At 37.7% G+C, this 20,423-nt stretch overlaps 1 protein-coding gene across 2 annotated transcripts in view; it reads right to left on the minus strand.

Annotated features, from left to right (window-relative positions):
- Nucleotides 1–20,423, minus strand: part of PLA2R1 (phospholipase A2 receptor 1) — a 168,847-nt gene that overhangs the window by 118,255 nt on the left and 30,169 nt on the right. For both annotated transcript variants that reach the window (XM_003341235.4, XM_007494249.3), the window contains exons 2-3: nucleotides 12,474–12,857; nucleotides 8,242–8,415 (exon numbers count right to left, since the gene is read on the minus strand). In XM_003341235.4, coding sequence (XP_003341283.2) covers nucleotides 8,242–8,415; nucleotides 12,474–12,857 — 558 coding nt within the window. The remainder of the gene's footprint in view (nucleotides 1–8,241; nucleotides 8,416–12,473; nucleotides 12,858–20,423) is intronic.

The raw sequence follows: 20,423 nt of genomic DNA on the forward strand, positions 1-20,423 counted from the left end.
GCTATGAAGAACAGGGGATAAGGAAGGTTTGTAGCAGGATATAGAGGAGTTGAGGGGAGAGAGGGAATATTGCTGCTGGTGAGGCAAAGGAGAGAGATGCCCCCTGCCGAGAGGAAGCAGCAGGGGTCTGATAAGGGTTATGATGTTCATTTCCCTCTATGCCCCAGAAAAGATAGTCCACTTATCTGACTGTGAATTCAAATAAGATAAAGTTTAATAGCCAGTTTGGATTGGAGAGATATCAGGCGAAAGGGGAAAGGGATGTCCCTAAATAAGGTTGGAGTTTTCCTCAGTTTTGGAGCTAAGGCCAGGCCTCACAGGCTGGTGGAGGGTTTCTCCCACACAGGTCTACTCTATATCTATGTTAGCTTTATCAAATTCAGAAACTTAGCAGTAGACAGCAAGCAACCAAGGAAAGTTCTAGTCTTAAGAACTGATTGGGCCTGTGTCTTTGGGCTGAACCAAACTGGGCAGGGGGCAGACTGGGAAGACAACATTCCTCCCACCTCCAACACCAGGAAGGAAGTCAAGCCAGCAGGAAGGAAGTGCTAGTCACAAGACTCAACTGCCACTCCCAGTTGCCCCTTCCCCCACCAACTGTCCATCTTGTTTCCTTTCCACACCTGGGAGAGAATTTAGGAGACATTGGAGGTCACAGTACAGCTTTGGTAAGAGAAGGTGGAAGAAGAGCCTTGGATTATGATTATTGAAAAACCAATCAATTATAGGTCAGAGGAGGGGATTTTGTAATCTGTGAATGTGGAAGTAATACATTTTGAGATAATGGCAAGATGAGAGTTATAATCATCATTGTGTATGGTTTAGGTAGAGTGGAGGATACAGTCATGGGAAATGAGTAGGTTGAAGAACTGAGTGATTAGGGAATTTGAGGTTAAGTCAATATATATGTAGGTTTCCTGGTATGAGAGGACAAGAGTTGGGGAGAAGAGAAAAGTTGTGTGGCATATACCAAACTCATTAAGAAAGGAAATAAGAGTGGCCTGGAGTTGTGAGGACAAAACTACCAGGATTTTGATTGGGTAGCAGATATGAACAGCATGCACCTCAAAGGAAGAGTAACTACTGAGTGATAGAGATAGGGGGAGAACTTAAAGTGGCAATGAGGAGCATGGAATAGTCTCTCTCTTGCCTTGACTCTCTCTCTTGCCCAGGGAGGCTGTGTCATCCTAGGAGAGCCAGGATTTCATAATAGCTAGTAAATGGAAGGATTAGGAGAGGAAAAGACTTCAAATAAAGGGAAATGTGTTGCTTATGGAACAGGCATTCTACAGGGCACACTGAATAATCTGGGTAGTGTTTGGTAGAAACTTTGAAATGAAAGAATTGAGGAGGATGGAAATAAGGAATTGAGAGGTGGAGGGTGGAGGATGAGATCTGGATGATGACTTATAGGAATGCAGAATTACTAGGATGATAATGGTATAACCAGGTGGAAGAATGGCTATCATTGAAAGGAAGGTGCCACTCTGCTTCCCAGAGGAGACTAGAGATTGGGGTGGACACAAGTGCCGTATTAGGTAGGGGACACATGGTCAGATGATCAGAAGAAAGTTTCAGCTTCAATATTCCTCTTACTTCCATAGAGTGGAGATTAGGCAGGAAAAGTTATAGTTTGAGATGGAAGTAGAACCTGCAAAGTAAAAAAAAAGAAGTCCAATTCCCTAACACCTTTTCTCTTCTTCTTCCTCCAAAGGCCAGGTACAACAGGAGATAGAATTTGTGAAGTCAAAGTGAATGCTGCTCTTCTTTGCAATGGAGGTTCCCCACACCTAGACTGGGAGATAGGACAGACAGTAGGAGGCAGAAATTCCCTTGTCCTCACACAGATTGAAGTCATTGCTTTGGGGCAGATGGAAGATACCCAGCCCAGCTCTTTGCCACCTTTCCTCAGTTGACCCACTGCTCTAGCAGGAGATGGAAGGAACAAGGTCTGAGGTCAGAGCAATGTTTGGCACCTTTTCTCACCTGAGGGGGCTGGAACTCAGCAGATTTCTAGGGAGAAAATCTGTCATCAGGCCTGTCCTAGAAACTTTGCCAATTCATCAATGCAGGGGCATGCCAGAGATCATAGTTCACTGGCATAACCTTAGAAAAAGGCTTCTTAATCTGAGCTCCATGGACCCCCAAAGAAGCCATGGATAGATTTCAGGGGATCTTGTGCACTTAGAAGGGGAAAAATATAACTTTATTTTCTCTACCCTCTAACTGAAATTGAGCATTTCCTTCTATTATGAATGAAGGCAATAAACTACAATAACACTAGCAGTTCCTGTGACTTTTACCAATAGAAGTCATAGATACTTCCTTATCATATTGCAGTAGTTGCAGATATCTCAAAATACTGCTTATGTTCATCATAGCTTTGAAATTACTGTAGACTTGTTGCTAGATCACATGTGACTCAAGACTTTCTGTCTACAAACCACATTTCAATATAATTTCTTTCCTTCATGATCCTCTATATTTTATATTACGCATTTAAAAACTTTATCCTGAGAAAGGATCCATGGGTTTCACCAAACTTTCAAGGGATCATTGATTGAAAAAGGATCAAAGATGCTTGACTTAAAGATTCCAAAGACACTTCCACACCATAACAATCATCAGGTTAGAACCCTGCATATACTAGCTACCTAACACACACTTGATGGATCAAACTGCTTTCCCCTTTGCTCTGGAAGCAGCAGGTCTAAAATGAGCATAGGCCTTTCATGGGAAAAGGATGAAGTTGTTGGTAATGGCCTTATGGGTCCACTAAATATGGAAGAATTTTCAGCAGCAGAGAAGACCCTTGAATAATCACTACTATCTCGGGTTTTGTTTCCTCAAAGATTCTAGAATTTTTTATTGGGTTTCCTGTTTTAATCAAAGGTCATGACATTCGTGCCTTCAGTATGTGTCACATTAGGGTATCAAGATTAGGTTAGGTTAACTGTGATGAATTATAATCCAAACTATAAAAGAAATGAAAGATCTTTCATAATTTGAAGGAAAAATAAAAAGAACTGAGAGGGATTACCTTGTTCCATACCTGTAAAAGGGGACTTTGAGTAGTTACAGAATTAAGAGAAACACAAAGTAGGAGGCAATTTGCTCTTTTTGATCTCTAATCCAATCTCTAATCGCTAATTAATAGGAAGCTAGGTGGCGTAGAGGATAGAATATTGGATTTGGAGTAAGGAAGATCTGAATTTGAATCCTGCCTCAGATACTTGCTAGCTATGTGACCCTGGGCAAGTTACTTTAATCTCTCTATTTCCTTCTGTAAAATGGTGATAGTAATAGCCCCTACCTGACAAAATAGTGGTAGAGAACAAATCAGATACATACATATATATATATATATATATAAAATCTTAAAGCATTACAAATATGCTATTGTTATTCAATAACCACTCTCATAAGGACATAATTTGGCACACACTAAGGAAGTGTTTGCCAGGTGTGAGGTATTGAGGAAGGCTCCACAAAGGAAAGAAATAAACACAAATAGTTGCTGTTCTTAAGGGGATTACATTCTAGGGGTGAGTAGTTTGGGTATAATATATGCATTGATAAGTAAATATAAGGTAGTAAAAGCCTCAACTCTTTAAGGAAAAGAAGAATATCCATGGTCCCTTTGGGAATCCAAGTCCCCTTATCTAACCTTGCTGCAGAGATATTTTTCTCTACATCTACCCTAAATTTCTTCTAGTGAAAGAAGTACACTCTAGTGAAAAGAAATGAAACTCCTAAAAGGTAGGACTCTATGCTTTTAAAAAAACCAAAACCCTCACCTTCCATCTTAGAATCAATACTGTGTATTGGTTCAAAGGCAGAAAAGTGGTAAAGGCTAGGCAATCGGGGTTAAATGACTTGCCCAGGGTCACACAGCTAGGAAGCATCCGAGGCCAGATTTAAAGCCAGGACCTCCCATCTCCAGGTCTAGCTCTCAATACACTGAACCATTGGCTGTCCCCAAACATTTAAAAAAATATCAGACTCTATAACAGTTTCATAGATTCAAGTTTCCAAAATTTAATTTTTTTTGTTATTTCAACTTTGAATTCTGCATCTTTATGCTTCGTATAGTAGTTACTTAAACTGAATGAAATAGATCAAGACAAAAATAGGTAATTGTGGCAGTTTTTCTTTGCACACTTTTTTTAGCTATGCATTCTATACCATACTTATCATATTTAATAGCCATGCCACTTTATCTACTATATACTAGAGAGCCTCTTCTCCTGAATTTTCCCTTAGCCAGCCATTCCTCAATTTGATACGCTATAGTTTGTATTTCTACCCTAAGCATTCTACTTGACACTTGTCCTAGTTGGATTTTGTTCCTGACCAGTCCATCAGCTTGTAGAAACCACTATGAACTCTTATCCTATCCTAGTTGTTATGGCCTCCCACTTTAAAAAATTCCTGGCTCTCACTCTGTTCTCATCACTTAAGTTCCTGATAGAAGCATGGTCATGCTCTGTTGGGTCCTAGAAGAAGATGGCAAGTGTTACATTCCTTAAGTTGATGTGCCAAAAAGAACTCCTAATTTTTGACTGATGCTCTAGTCAATTGTGCATCTACTAAACCCCTCTAACATATCTGCTTATTCTGCCAAAAAATCCCAGCGATACTTACAAATATTTATATTTCAAGATCTAAAATGATATTTAGCCTTTCTCATAGCAAGTAAGAAAGTAAATTGTGGGCTGGTACTTACCAACAAGCCTACAAAAGCAGTTAGTGTTTAAATTTTGCTTATTTAGGTTATGTTTCAAGAACAAAGAAATGTCACTCTACAGTCTTGGATTCTTAGAAATCCTTACACAAAAGGAAACAAAGAATATTCATGGAGTTTAAGAAAAAAACTTATACAATCTGTCCTCCATCATAGAGTTTTATATATATATATATATATATATATATATATACACATATATATTTAACACTAATAAGCTCCTTAGGACTTATATGGCTAAAAATTACTGAACTTGGGGGCAACTGGGTGGCTCAGTGGATAGAGAACCAGACCTAAAGATAGGAAGTCCTAGGTTCAAATATGGCCTCAGATTCTTCCTAGCTGTGTGACCCTGGACAAGTCACTTAACCCCCATTGCCCAGCTCTTACTGTTCTTCTGCCTTGGAACCAATACATAGTATTGATTCCAAGATGGAATGTAAGGGTTTAAAAAAAATCATGAAACTTTACTATTTCTGAAGAATCAAAATATTTGATTTAAAGGCAAAAGAATGATGTACAGTGGGTAGACTAAAGCATATCATTAACATGTAAGACACCACATAAAATACATCATCAAGAATGGGTTTGACTTAGGGGGGGCGGGAAGAAAAAATGATCTTTGTTTCCAATGAATAGTGTTTAGAAATGACCAAATAAAAATTAAAAAAGAAAAAAAGAAAAAAAAAGAAAGGGTTTGACTTAAAAAGGAGGCGGCCTTATCCGAAAATGAGAACAGATTAAAAAAAAGAGAGAGATGAAAGATGGACATCCTAAGTGAGACTCTGGTACCCTCGAGTATTAAAAGAAGTAGAGGAAAAATTTTAGCATAGTGGGAAGAGAATCTACAGAAAACTTACAAAAAGGAATGGACAAGAATTGTACAAGATGTGAGGCATGAATGGTCTGCATACTACACCTGTGAAGGGAGCACCCACGTTGTCACGTATGACCGAATTAAATATTTAAAGAATGCAAGCTACGTTTCCAACCAACTTGTCATTGTCTGCCTTCGTGAAGATGGTAATTTGTGGAATCAAGTTTCAGGTGTTGAATTCTCCATTTTATTGGCCACCAGAACAGAAAACATCAGGAAAAGAGAAAACTGTAACTGTAACGTAACACCATAGAAATAAACCAGGCTTACTGATGTCTGAAGGAAAGGTCAGGGGAGCAGGGCTCCAGCAGGCTGTCAAACACAGGAAGTTCCTTATCCGAAGGACATTAAGCAAACAGCAAATCTGGGAAGGCAAAAGCCCTAGGCTCCACAAAGCCACAGGCTCCATGCCGGAGATATTAATTGGATTCAAGTGGCAGGGTTCAGGGACAGGGCCACTTCCTGATATCAGGAGAAGGCAATAGTTTACTGGTACTGGTAAGCTCTCTACTTTTCAACTTTACCAGTATGTGCCTCATTTAAAAATCATTAATCTAGGCATTTATCCACCCTGATGGTGAGAAACAGTGGAACAAATAAGACAAAAAAGTCATTTGTGCCAGTACAATTTATCCTTAGTTTAGTTACGAATGACATTTTTTAAATAGCTGATTTGTTCTTCCAATCACTATTTCTTAGATCAATATCAAATTTAATTTAATTCCTCTAACTATTCTTTAATCTTGTTTTTTGACCACGATTATAAACTCCTTTAGCAGTAGGATGGTGTTTTGTACCATTTAGAATCGCCCAGAAACACTTAGCACAGTGCCTTGTATGTATTCGGCACTCAGTGCCACTAGGCTACCTTCTGATGGATTGATTGATGGCATAGGAAAGTAGTTGAGAGATGTGTTTAGTGGATAAGCCTATCTTAAGAGTAGTTTCCCACAGAAAATTCTTTCCCTGGAAAAATATGATTTCCATGAGCATGAACAAAGGCACATAACTGAGAATAATCATGTTTGCCTTTATTGTTACCATGGTACTTTGAGAATATAAGGTGCTTTATGTATACTATCTAGTTTGACTTGAATTTGATCACAACTCTGTCAGAGTGGTGTTATTTATTTTTTCCCCATTTTACAAATAAAGAAACTGAGGCCAAGAGGTTAAATGACTTGCCAAGGTCAAAAAGAAATTTAATCGAGCAATTTAAACCTTCTCAATACTCCTTGTTCCTGAACCTTTCTGCTTCTTCTGATTAGAAAAGATAGAAATAAACAGTAGAGAGGTGGGGGGGGGGGGAGAAAATGATCTTTGTTTCCAATGAATAATGTTTGGAAATGACCAAATAAAATAATGTTAAAAAAAAAGAAATAGACAGTAAAGAGCTCCTCTCAGAGCTTCTCTTTAAGAAGGGCACCCGGGGCAGCTATCTCATCATTTCCCATGTGGATTTTATCATAGTCTCTGGGATCTCCTCATCCTATAAGATCTTAGCAACTGAAACTCATTCCTTCTCAGTTATTCCCTATCCTTCTTTTTACATTCAGCACAGCAGTAGACACTTAATAAATGTTTATTGATTCACTGACTGACTTACTGAGGATCAAAACAATCAAGTGAAGGGAGATTCAGACTGAGGTCTTCCTGACTAGGAAGAACCACTATGCCCACATCTCCATACCATCATGGCTAAAAATAATCAAATAGTCTTTAATGGGTCAATAATACAATTATCTAAAAAAATTATTGAAACACTGAAAGAAGAGACCTTAAGCTCCTATGCAGTAACAGTATAGATTAGAAGATGGACCTTTTATTCCTAGGAAAGTAAACAGGTTTTGAAGGTGATCTTGGTCAATATGAATCAGTTACAGTCATGTTAGCTAAATACTAAGAAAACCTTATGAAAAAAGAAAATGAATCTGGGATAATTGACATAAAGTCTCCAGGCTAATTGGAGGGGGACATATCCTTTTGGGGACCTGGCTCAAAGGGCCACTGTGTACTCAGGTTGGATGGTGTGAATTATCTAGTCAAACACAGAAACTTCCTCAGAAGTGGGTAGCCAAGGTGATCCAAGTGGGAAGAGAAAAAGTCTGGGTTTGGTGAGATTAAAGAAGTCCATGAAAGAAGGAGTGTATTGAAGGAATAAATGTATGTTTTAAGTCTGTTTTGATGTCTCTTTAAAGGAAGCTGTTATTAATGAAAGCACTGAAGACTGTAATTTAATTTAGAATAAGAGTCGCATAAGGTTCTTAGTTAGAATGCTTAATTAACATCTTCTGAAGCAAAGAAAAATAGGGCTCTAAAACAAGACTATCCTTGAAGGGGACACTTTTCATGAGCGGCTGGATGAGGGAGGAGAAGAGCAACATATGCTTTTAAGTTTTCTGGATCTCTAAATTTGAAAGTCTTACACCATAGCAACCTCAGTACAGAATATTTGTGGAGAAACATGGCAAAATAATAGCAATATCCAATTCTGCAATAATGGAAGTGATTATGCAGGCTGTAAAATATAATTCCCTTAACTTTTCTCAGATACAAGTAACTTTAATTTTATTCCTTTTCCCATTGCTAAATGTAGAGAATAGAAGATCATCATACTTACTGGGATCTGGGCAGAATCCCCACTTTTCCTCTTTTTCATATCGACTTGTTGTAGCACACCACAGATGCCCATCTTCTCTGCCTTCTCTGGTACATTCATAGTGCCATTGATCATTATACTGGAATGGAAACACACATGGCATTCCATGGGAATTTCCTTTCACTGTGTATAATTCTAAGACAAAAAAAATTACAGAAGTTGAAAATTGGTCAAGTAAAGATCCCCTGAATTTCCCTTTTCAAGAAAAAAAAATTGGTGCATACTTCCCCAACCACACTTATTTTCTGGTTCAAAACAGCAGCTAATTTTTATCTAGTATTTTGCAAATTTCGGTCAGACATATTGCCTCATTTGATACTCATAGTAATCCTGTGAGGTCATCAGTGGAACTACTATTATCTTTATTTTACAGGAAGGGAAACTGAAGCTGAGAGGCCAGCACATCATAGGATCAGGGATTCAGAGCTGGAAGGGGCTTTGGAAGCCATAAAATCTACCTTCCTCATTTTACAGATGAGGAAACAAAGGTTGAAAAAGGACTTTTGACTTAAGATCAGCCAGCAAGTGGTATAGAAAACTGAAATTCATATGTCCAGACTCCCAAGTCCTATGCTCTTTTCACTTATACCATGCTATTAAAATAATTATCCAGTTCATAAACAGGGAAAGGGCTCAACAAAGGATTTTATATGAATGGAATAGAATAATGGAATACTATTATTCCCTAAGAAAGAACAAAGGGAATGGTTTCAGAGAACCCTGGGAAGACTGGTATGAACTAAACAGAACTAGAGGAGCAATTCATTCTTGAACAATGTTGTAAAAATGAACTTTGAAATATGTAAGAACTCTGATCAGTGAAATGACCAACAGTTGTGCCAGAGGTCTAGTAATGAAGCAAGCTATTGACCTCATGATAGAGGGAAGATAGACTAAATATGCAGAATGAGATACACATTTTTGGACACAGACAATGTAAGAATGAGCAATTTTTGACTATGTATATGTATTATGAGGGTTTTGTGTTTTGGCTTGAGTTGTGTGGGTATCATTTTTCAGGAAGGGAAAAATTAAATGCTTATAAATTGAGAATAAATAATCAAAATAAAAATACATATCAAGTCCTAGGAAACAGCTAAAGATTTGCCAGTGAGGATGGACAGCTGTACCCTACCACTGTTCAAATATTCTAAACCAAAAGGGCCACTGATACCTCAGTGAAACTTGGGGATCAAAGAAGGAAACTTGTTGCTTTTTGGAAGTACTCAATTCTCTCCTCCTGTCATAAGGATAGGCATGGAGAAAAGCCTTACTTTGCCTCTAGAGGCTTCATGCTATTAGCCAGAGCCTTTTAATGTAGGGCACTGGGCCAGGATTTCAGTCAGTCAGTCATCAATAATTTATTAAGTACTTAACTATCTGCCAGGAACTGTGCTAAATGCCAAGGGTACAAAGTCATTTAGTCAGTAACTAAACACAAAATCCAGTTACTACTCCCAAGGAGCCCACATTCTAGTGGGGATGATAACATGAAAATGATTATGTACATATTAAACACATAATCTATATGTGCATACATGTAAATAAATAAATCTCCATACATTGTGACATGCATGACATAATATGTCATATTATAACTATTTGGTCTGGAGCTTCCCCTTCCTCTGATGCATAATTTTCTACTGCCTCTAGATTTAAGTAAATCTTCCAGGAACTCCATTCAATATGAAAAGAAATAAAATTCTAGAATTTTCCATGAACATAAGAAATAAAATCAAGAAATTAATCAATTTTAGCATGTAATTGATCAGGGCCAGTGATATTTTCTAGCTCAGTTTGTACAGGAGTTTGTATCCAAACATCACTGATTTGGTTTTCATCATGAGGAATTATTCTTTCAACTCTCTTCCAAAAAATTTTCATATGAACTATAAAGCTCCCTCTCTTTTTGCCCTGCACCATACCCACCTCATCATTCTCACTCAGAACCACAATTTTTTCACTAGCACTATTATTTCTGGAATATTTGAGTAGATAAGGTAATTATTTACCAAATATTCCCGGTCCCTCTTGGACTTCTTGTGCTCAAAGGGTTAGGAGCCCTAGCCCTAATAGTCTAGATATGCTACAGTTCCCTAGGGACACAGTTGTTTGTTTCAATCCACTTTTCATTCATATTCAGGGAATTACATCCTACTGAGATCCTATCTCTGGATGTATTCTAGGTGTAGGTGGATGATTGAATGTTTTGAAGGTGGGAAGATACCAAATAAAAGCATCAGTGTCCTGTGAAAAAGGGTAGGTGATTCTGCCTCCTTCAGAGAGCATCAGCTCATACAAATGGCATAATTGTGCAAGTGCTGAAGGTTCACTGGTCACAGCTGTCTCTCACTGTTTACTTGCGGAGGTGAGAGACTGTCTTTGGATGTTATCCCAGAGCCTCAGTCCTTATGAACTCCCTGACATCTTTTCCCAGACCTAAAGGCTAAGCTGTCAAAACAGAGAAATACTTATTGGAGAAGTCACACAACACAGGCACACAATGGATACTTGGTGGCAAGTATGACGATATAAAATGTATTTGTCCTTATTTAACTGGCATATCAAGTGGGCATTAGCCAGGCTGGGAGGATGTTGCCTTTGGCTATGCCACCAAACCTAAGAGGCAGTTTCAATACAAAACTCGGAGGGGAAATGGGAGACCTACTCAAAACCCCTAAAACTAGAAACAAGTCACATTTATTAAAGCAAATTTCTTTCCTTTCCCTCTCTTCTGCACTATTTACTTCTTCTCTGATAACCAAGAATCACCATCCCAACAATCAGTATGTCGAAATTGTAGTGAAAATGTTAAAACAGAGCTAGAGGAAGGCCTATAGTCTATTGGGTAACTTCTCTGTGGATGAACCATGGGAAGATATAGACAAGAGTCAGATAGTTGGGAAAGGAAAGGATGGGCTATAATCTGTACTAATCAGAGATTTCCCATATCAAGGAGATCATAGATTAATTTATTCAAGGATGTACTATGAATTAGCCTCCAATCCTGAATTCAGACACTAGAATTTATCAAAAATGATTCTAATACTCATGGAATCATAGATATACACTCAAAGGTCATCTAATCCAACTCCCTCATTTTAAAAATGAAGAAACTAAGGCCGAGGGAAATTGTTAGTAAAACAAGGTCACACAGGAAGGAAAGGGCAAGGGATGGGAACTCATCTTCTGATAATCATCCCAGAACTTTTTCTGCAGCTCCATGTTGCTTCTAAAGACCTCTTTGCAATTGAAAACTAAAGGGATGTCCCTCAATTTGGGAACGGTTGCACAAATTGTGGTATATGATGGTGATGGAATACTATTATGCTATAAGGAATGATGAACCAGTTGATTTTAGAAAAAACTGGAAAGACCTACATGAACTGACACAGGGTAAAATAAGCAGAAACATGAGAACATTGTACACAGTAACTGAAACATTGTGAGATGATCAAATGTAACAGACTTGGCTACTAACAACTATTCAGTGATCCAGCACAATTCTGAGGGACTTGTGTAAAAGAATGCTATCCACATCTAGAGAAAGAACTCTTGGAGTAGAAATGCAGAAGAAAACATATGATTTATCACTTGTTTATTTGGGTATATTATTTGGGGTTTTGGTTTTATGATTATTCTCTTACAAAAATGAATAATATGGTAGTAAGTTTTGAGTAATAATACATATATAATTCAGTGGGATTGCTTGTTAGCTCTTGGAGGGGGGAGGAAAGAAGAGGAAAGAGACAACATGAATTATGTAACTTTGGAAAACTTATGTGTAAATTTGTTACTGGAATAAAATAAAGAAAAAAGTTATTTTTAAAAAGATCCTAAAAAATAAAGATCTCTTTGCAGTAAATAAATATACAACTGAAAAATAGTTATCAAGGCTAATGTGTAAATTTATTTTGCATGACTATACATATTTCATAATAGGTTCTATTTTCTTGCCTTCTCAATGTATAGGGGTGTGGGGAGGAGGTAGCAAGAGAATTTGAACTGAAAATAAAATAACATTTATAAAAAAAGTAGACAGAAATTCTCCAATATTCCAAGGAGCATCTCATTTTGTTTGATACATAGAAAAGTATAACATACAGGAAATTTTATAATTTTATTATAATAATATTATATTATAAAATTTTATAATAGTACAAATGAAAGATATATTAGGTTCCTATTTTTACCTTGAAAAGGATGCTCACAGATATCATCACTCCCCGACATGTATGGAGTCCACTTCTGGGAAGACTGTCTTGTAGCCACCACCAGTTTGCTGTTCTTTACCTCCAGCATATATTGGTATGGACCAATTATCCCCTTTCTGTTACAACGCCACCACATGGAAAAATGAGTAGAATCACACTCAAACAGTCCTAATGGCTGCTCAGGGATACTAAGGTTCAATCCCAGGCAAGTGCTGGTGCCTATGTTATACAGATGGTGTTTGGAAACCCATTTCCATAACATAGATGTAGTTGGTTGGTTGCAATTCTCCAAGTTCAATCCAAATTTACTTGCTTGGATGCATGTCTTAAGGTCTTCATTTTGGATAATGAATATTCCTTTGCCTGAAAGAAAATGGAATATCTAGTGTCAGATTTCATATATAACACACTAGAAAGAAATATTTGTTTCTCTTTGTGATAACCACTTAACTTTCTGATCAATAGCTCTCTCATTCTCACAGTGACAACCATAGCTACTTAATTTTAGTTTGAGGGGCTAGAAGTAGATAATCCTTATCTAAGACCAATGCAGTCCCTAAGCAGGGGATATACAAGGACCTCTAGAAATATAACCCATTGCCTAAATATCAAGCTAACCTCAATGCTGTCTTCCCTCTGACTTTATACTGATACTAGTAACAGGGTGACGACCTTGCATCTTATAACTAAGCAGATTTTGTTCCTGTAAATCTTGAAATCTCTCAGACTTGTGAATGTTAAAAATTTCCCCATTGGGGAATTCTTAATTGGAACAAATTCCCTACTGAGAAACATTCCCCATTTTGATGTGAGAACTCGCCAGGATCAGAAATGGGAGGACCTCTACTCCAATCGTACTTAAGACTCCTTTAGGAGAGAAAACTCCTTGCTAAACAATGAAAGTATTTGGACCCATGCTTATAATAAGGCAAGGAGTTCTTTGAGCCAGGCCTGTTTTTAGAATTGATACAATGGGATGCTAGGTACCTAAAAGGGTCGGGCAAGTTTTCTCTTGATGAGATTAGTTGACTCAGCTGTGTTTTCTCTCGTTCAGACTTACTGAGGAGATTGGTTGACACAGCAACATTTTTTCTGATTCAGATTTACTGAGGAGATTGGTCGACTTAGCAGGAATTTAGATGGGCAGTCCCTTTGGAAAGCATCTACAGTGATTGGTAGATGTAGGGACTTAGGGGAGGTGACATGGGAGAAAAACCCCTATATAAGAAAAGGCAGAATCTCTTGAGGAGGATATCCTTTTGGAGGAATTCCTTTTGGAGGATCTCTGATGAGGACCGCTTGGGAAGAATTTCTTGAGAGAGGTTCTGGAGAAGGGAAGCTCTTGGAGGACAATCTCTAAGGAGGTCTCGCTGGAGCTCCTCTAAGGGGACTCTGTCCCTCTGGAGGCTCTGGAGAGAGGCCCTTTGGAACAGTCTCTGGCTGGAAGGCTCTCTGGTGAAGTCAGCTGAGATGGAGCTGGCCTGGTGTCACTAGAATCCTTGTTTAGGCAGACCTTGTGGTGAGTGTTAAAAGACTGACTGACTGATTCTCTTTCTTAAGACTCAGGTCTAGGCCATATTGGCTTGAGGCCGTTCATAATTATTCCTTTCCTACTCTTTCTCTCTTTCTCTAATTCATCATTATATTATTAATTAAAAATCTCTATAAAACCCAGTTGACTTGGGTATTTGAATAATTGGGAATATTTCCCTGGTGACCATCTTATATTTGATTTAAAAACCAAGACACTGTAGTGAACATATTTTCTGCGGTCAAATTTACTCGCCCTCTCTTATATCTATCACAATTTATATCTTCCACCATTTTAACTCACTACAGTTTATGGACTTCACCATTTTAAATCTCACATTCCCTTATTCCAATTGATTCACATTTATTAATTACATCCTGGGGCAAATAATTGGGTCCCTGCCCAAATCTCTACCTTGGTAGCCTGTCCTCCAAGACTGGGCACTTGCCATGTTCTTGTCAATACTACCAGGGACTAGAGTTCAGCCTCTGAATTCTAGCCCTCCATGGTGGGGTCTCTGCCATATGAAACCAGAGCTCATGCTTCATTAGATCTCTGCCCATTCTCTGCTGCCTAATGATGACTCCCTGGTTGTTTAAATCTCTAATACTTACCTATTACTTAGCATTTAGCTGCCAATTCCTTCCATCCCTTTGCCTGATCCTATGCATCTGGAGAGCAGAGTAATAAACTTATCCCAAAGCCTTCCTTTATAGAAGGCTCAGACTAACTAACATTTATTCTTCATTAGCTGTTCTACTTGGTTTTAGCTCCAAGAGCATCATGCCTCCCCCAGGATAAGCTCATCACTGCAATGTCATCATCATGGAGACTGGTCCAAGTCAGATACTCAAATACTTTCTCAGTCCCTCATCTGGTTCTCCCTCCAACTGAAGAAATGTAGGGTAGAGCAATACTCTTCCTAAAGCCTTCCTTTATGGAGGCCATAGAACTTTCCAGCTAATCCATCGTAAACAATGCCACCAGCCACGTACCCTCTGGTTGCCCTGCCTCCCCCACTCTTTTCAGTTTATATTTGTGTGTTATCTTCCCCCATTTTGCAATCTTGGAAGCTCCTTTCTTTCTTTGACTCCCCAGTGTTTATCACAGTGCCTCGCACATAGTAGATGCTTTATATATGTTTACTAACTATTTGACTATGCTCCCCTGGCCATTCACTATAATACTAGTACTGTACTCCTCTGGAAGCAATGCCAACTACATGCCTATGTGTGTATGAAACACCACCTGACCAGAACTGGTCTAGGAATAGGCAAAGGAGGCATAGAGATGTTTCATATACAATAATAGGGGTGAAAGGAAGGAAACACAGGAAATTTATTTTAATAAATGCACATTTAAAATATGTATATTGCTACCTTTTATTTCTACACCTTCATTTTCAAATATACCCCTTCCCCTTCCCTACCCAGGGAGTCACTTCTTATAACTAAGAATTTTTTTTTATATAAAGGGGAAGAAAAGCAGTTCATCAAACTAACACATTAATGGAGCCTGCTATATAGGCAATGTTATAATCCAAAGTTCCCCACATTTTCAAAGAGGAGAGGAAGATAACATACATATTTCTAATGGTAGAAAGTTCTACCCCCTGTAGTCTATCAGTAGTTTTTTATAATGTCATGTCAAAGCCTAAAGCAATTGACCATATGCTCTGGCAAGTCCCTCCAAGTTAGAAGGGCTTTGAGCATGGGTCCTTCATCAAAATATATGTTGTCTAAGGATCCCCCTGGGTATCTAGGTGATGAGATTCATCTCCTGAAATTTTAATCTGGCCTCATACACTTACTAGCTGTGGGCTCCTGGGCAAGTCATTGAATTCTGTTTGCCTCAGTTTCCTCAGCTGTAAAAATGAGCTGGAGAAGGAAATAGCAACTCACTGTAGAATCTCTGCCAAAGAAACTGCAACTGAGGTCATTAAGAGTCAGGCAGGACTGAACAAAAAGGATCCTCCTTCTGAGTTTCAAGATGCTTATTGCCAGGAAATGAATCAACAGGTGATGAATATTTTCCATCATAGCAAATCATAAAAGACAGTGTGGTTTAGAGGAAGGAGAAGTGGCCGTAGAGTCAGGAAGATTTGGGTTCAAATACCACCTCCAACAAATACTGGTTATGTGACCCTGTGTAACCTCTCATGTTCTAGGTAGCTCCCTAAGGCTATAAGTTACAGGTAAGGTGCTGAACTGTAATGCAAGAAGGCATTTCCTCACATAGGAGTTCCCTTAAATTCAGAGGTTAGTAACCTGAGGTCCAAGACTCCTAAGAATAGCTTTCCCTGGGCTCATAAACATGGAGGGGTAAAAAACTTCTATCTTTATTTTCACTAACTTCAATCTGAAATTTCCTTCAATTATTTAAAAACATTATGCTGAGAAAGAGTCCATAGGCTTTACCAGATTGCCATAGGGTTGCATGATATGGAAAAATTAAAGAATAGGTTGTCTAGAGCCTGATAGAATCTCTCTGCAAGAGGTCCCAGGCTAAAGAACCCGGGAGGGTCCAGTTCTTCTACCCCATTAGAACCTTTTCTCCAAAGTTGTCCCTGGCAGCTGCCACATCTTTTTCCCCCCTTAGCCAGACTTAAGCCAAGTTCTCTTTCTCTGCTAGTACTCAAAATGGAGTAGGAATGTGTGACAACACTCTACCCAGATGTCAGTGGGACTGGAGTCACTGAAAGCCTTCTGCATATCCTGAGCACAGATTAGTGACTTAACTGAACACCCAATGGAGACTATTAGGGGAGAATTATTTTGTCAACTGGAAGTCACAGTAAAATGTTCCATGCTGATCAAAGGCAGAAGAGATAGTTTATAAAATAAGAATATTTATTCACTGACAGGTAGAGATGCAATTGTCTGCAAAGTATAATATTGGGAAAATGTCCTGGACTTTAAACCAAGATTTGTGTTCCACTCTCTGTCTTTTCATTTTCTATAGGACAGTGGACAAGTCACTTAACCTTTCTGAGCCTCTTCATCTGTAAAATGAGGACAGTAATATTTGCCTCATAGGGTTTCTGTAAGGAATAACACTTTTTGGAACTGAAAACTAAGGGGTACCAATCCCGGGCGAATCCTTGAACAAACAATGGGAAATGAATGAAACAGAACGCTATTGTGCCATAAGAAAACACTATGATGCTTTCAGAGAACCTTAGGGAAACTTGTAGGAACTAATGCAGAGTGAAGTAAGCAGAACTAAAGCACAATTTATAGCAAAGGTGGGGAGGAGAGTAAATGGTTTTAATGAAGATTTCATTCTGAATGTAAGAATGTGCCTGAAGAAACCTAAAATATCTGGTGAGTAGTAATACTCATTCAGAATTAAAATATCTTCTCCCAGGTGCTGTTTGGACAAAAGTAATTTCCTTTCTCTCCTTTCTTCTTTTCAAGGTTCCATGATATCCTAAGGTTCACTTAATATTTACCACTTCCTAAATTGTCTTCCGACTGGCCTAGAATTATGTTTACTTTTCACCACAGATAATTCTGAACGTTGTTTGATCTATCATTCACTTGGAACTTCCTCAATATTGAATTCTTTCACTTCTATTTTCAATGCAGCCGAACAAAGACATTTTGGGGGAAGAGGGGCAATAGAGGGAGGTGCTAAAATCAGTAGAGTGCAAAGATATGAGAAAATCATGTAATGTTTTAAAATTCACAAGGAACTTTCTTATAAAAAACTTCTACAACTTTTTAACCTTATTTTATGTTTATATACATATATATATATTTTTATATACACACATATATATATAGATGAGGAAACTGAGGCTCTGGAGGTTGGCTCAAAGTCACACAGATAGGTGCTAGAAAAGGGATTCAAACATGTCTCTTCCAGTTAAATGTATAATGCTCTTACAAATACATCATGATTTTTAAAAATATATGCATGATTGTTTGCTTGTTTTATTTTGAAAAGCCCATCTTTCCTAGGAAAGCACCATATTTCAGGATTGTTGAAACTGGTAGAATTCCTTCAAGGAGGGGAACCTATTTGTCCAGGGAAACTATAAAACTATCCCCAGAAGACCACTTTCTCTTCACTGGAGTACTCTGTAGGGCTTGTATTTTTGTACCTTTCTAGCTTATCAGTAATTTCTTTTTCTATAAAGTGGAAAACGTGAATGCAATTATCTTGAAGGTTCCTTCCTTTGCTTAATCCTTCTAAGTTTTCATGTAGAGTATAACTTCAGGCTTTAAAAATGACCAAGGTACTCATCTACCACCTTCAAAGGTAGAATCTAAGCAGAATAATAACATCTCATGAATTCTTGCTCTTTTTTGGTCATTAAAACACTTATTTTTGAGAAATGCCAGAATAAATGACAGTATATGAATTCAATGGGTTATTATTGCATCCTAAGAGATGAGAATGAAAGATTCAGAGAAATATGGGAGTTAACATGAAGAAATGTGGAGTGAAATGAGAAAAAAAACAGAAGAATTTATGTAATGGTTATAATACTATAAAGTAAATAGTTTTGAAAAACTTATAAATCCTGATTTTAAAAATGACCAATCAGAATTCCAAAAGATGGATAATGAAAGACACTTCCAACATTTCTTAACAGAGACTTGGTGGTCAAAGTAGAGTCCTTGGACCCCTGGGGAACTTGAAAACTTTTTCAGGAATTCTTTGAGATCAAACTATTTCTATAACAATATTAAGACTTTTATTTGTCTATTAAAGTACTTCCTCCTTTTCTGATTACATACTTGTGTGAGGCCAGCTTTTCTTCATCTGCTTTGAAATAATGCATCTCAATAAACTGAGTAATGAAGCATATATGAGAGTATTGCTGTCTTTTACTAAGTCAGCCATTAAAGAGATTTGCAAAAAGATATAAAATAATTGCTGTTCTCACAACAATTGATGGTCTTCAAAATATAATTATTCTTCATAAGCTATTTTATGTTAACATAATGGATTTAGTATTGCTATTTATAATGAAATAATAAATATTTAATATTATTTCTTTTATTTATTATATTGGTATTACAGTGATATATTTTTGAATGATATTAATACTAATAGCAGTTTTACTTTCTAAAATAGTAAAAATCACCAGATATGTCTCAGATATAACCAAAGGCTCTTTGAAGTCTTTAATAAATTTTTTTAAACTCTTACCTTCCATCTTGGAGTCAATACTGTATATTGGCTCCAAGGCAGAAGAGTGGTAAGGGCTAGGCAATTGGGGTCAAGTGACTTGCCCAGGGTCACACAGCTGGGAAGTATCTGAAGTCAAATTTGAACCTAGGACCTCCTGTGTCTAGGCCTAACTCTCAATCCACTGAGCTACTCAGCTGCCCCCAGTCTTTAATAATTTTTAACTGTTTAAAGAAGTTCTGAAACAAAAAATGTTTGAAAACCATTGGACTAGTAGTAAAGAATGTAACACGCATTTTCAGATGACCAATCTGTGAATTTTTTTGCATAACATGCTTATTTAATTAAAAAATGGGCATGGAGGTAATAGATGTGGCATTTAAAAGAGTGGATGCCATAAACTGTAAGAGTTAAAATGGTTGAGGTTGTAAACTGTAGTGAGTAAAATAGTGGAAGATATAAATTGTAGTAGATATAAGAGTGGGTGAGTAAATTTTGACAGCAGGAAATATGTTTTCACCACAGTGTCTTGTTTTTAAATCAAATATAAGGTGGTCACCAGGGAAATATTCCCAATTATGAATATACCCAAGTCAACTGGGTTTTATAGAGATTTTTAATTAATAATGCAATGAGGAATGAAAGAAAGAGAGAGAGAGAGAAAAAGGAAATAAATGAGAAAAGAATAGGTCGGCCCAGACAGCCCTGGCCAACCCAGGCCTAAGCCCTAAAAGAAAAGATCAGTCAGTCCTAATCACTCACCACAAGATCTGTCCAAGCAAGGATTCTAGTGACACCAGGCCAGCATCATCTCAGCTGCCTTCACCAGCTCAATCCTCAATCTGAATGTTTCAGAATGAGTTCCCGAGAGAGACCCTTCAAGGCAGCCTTTCCCAGCTGACTGTTTTTTTCAACAGCCTGTCCTTTTTCTTATATAGTGGGTTTTCTCCTATGTTACCTCCCCTAAGTCCTTACATCTACCAATCACAGCAGACGTTTTCCAAAGGACAGACCATTCTTAGTTCACACAAAGGTGTGAACTTTTGAGTAATTCACACCTGAGTAGATTAATCCTTTTAGTAATCCACACCTGAGTAGATTAGAATCTCTGTGTAAGTTTTTTCCTCTTTGCTCCTTTTAAGTTCACAAGTTTCCTGACCTTTATAGGTATTTAGCACCCCTTTGTAATTAATTCTGAAAATAGGCATGGCTTAAGTATGGGTGTAAGTATTTTTCATTGTTCAGCAAGAAGTTTTCTC

Source organism: Monodelphis domestica, chromosome 4 (assembly GCF_027887165.1).
Source record: "Monodelphis domestica isolate mMonDom1 chromosome 4, mMonDom1.pri, whole genome shotgun sequence".
NCBI classification, from domain to species: Eukaryota; Metazoa; Chordata; class Mammalia; order Didelphimorphia; family Didelphidae; genus Monodelphis; species Monodelphis domestica.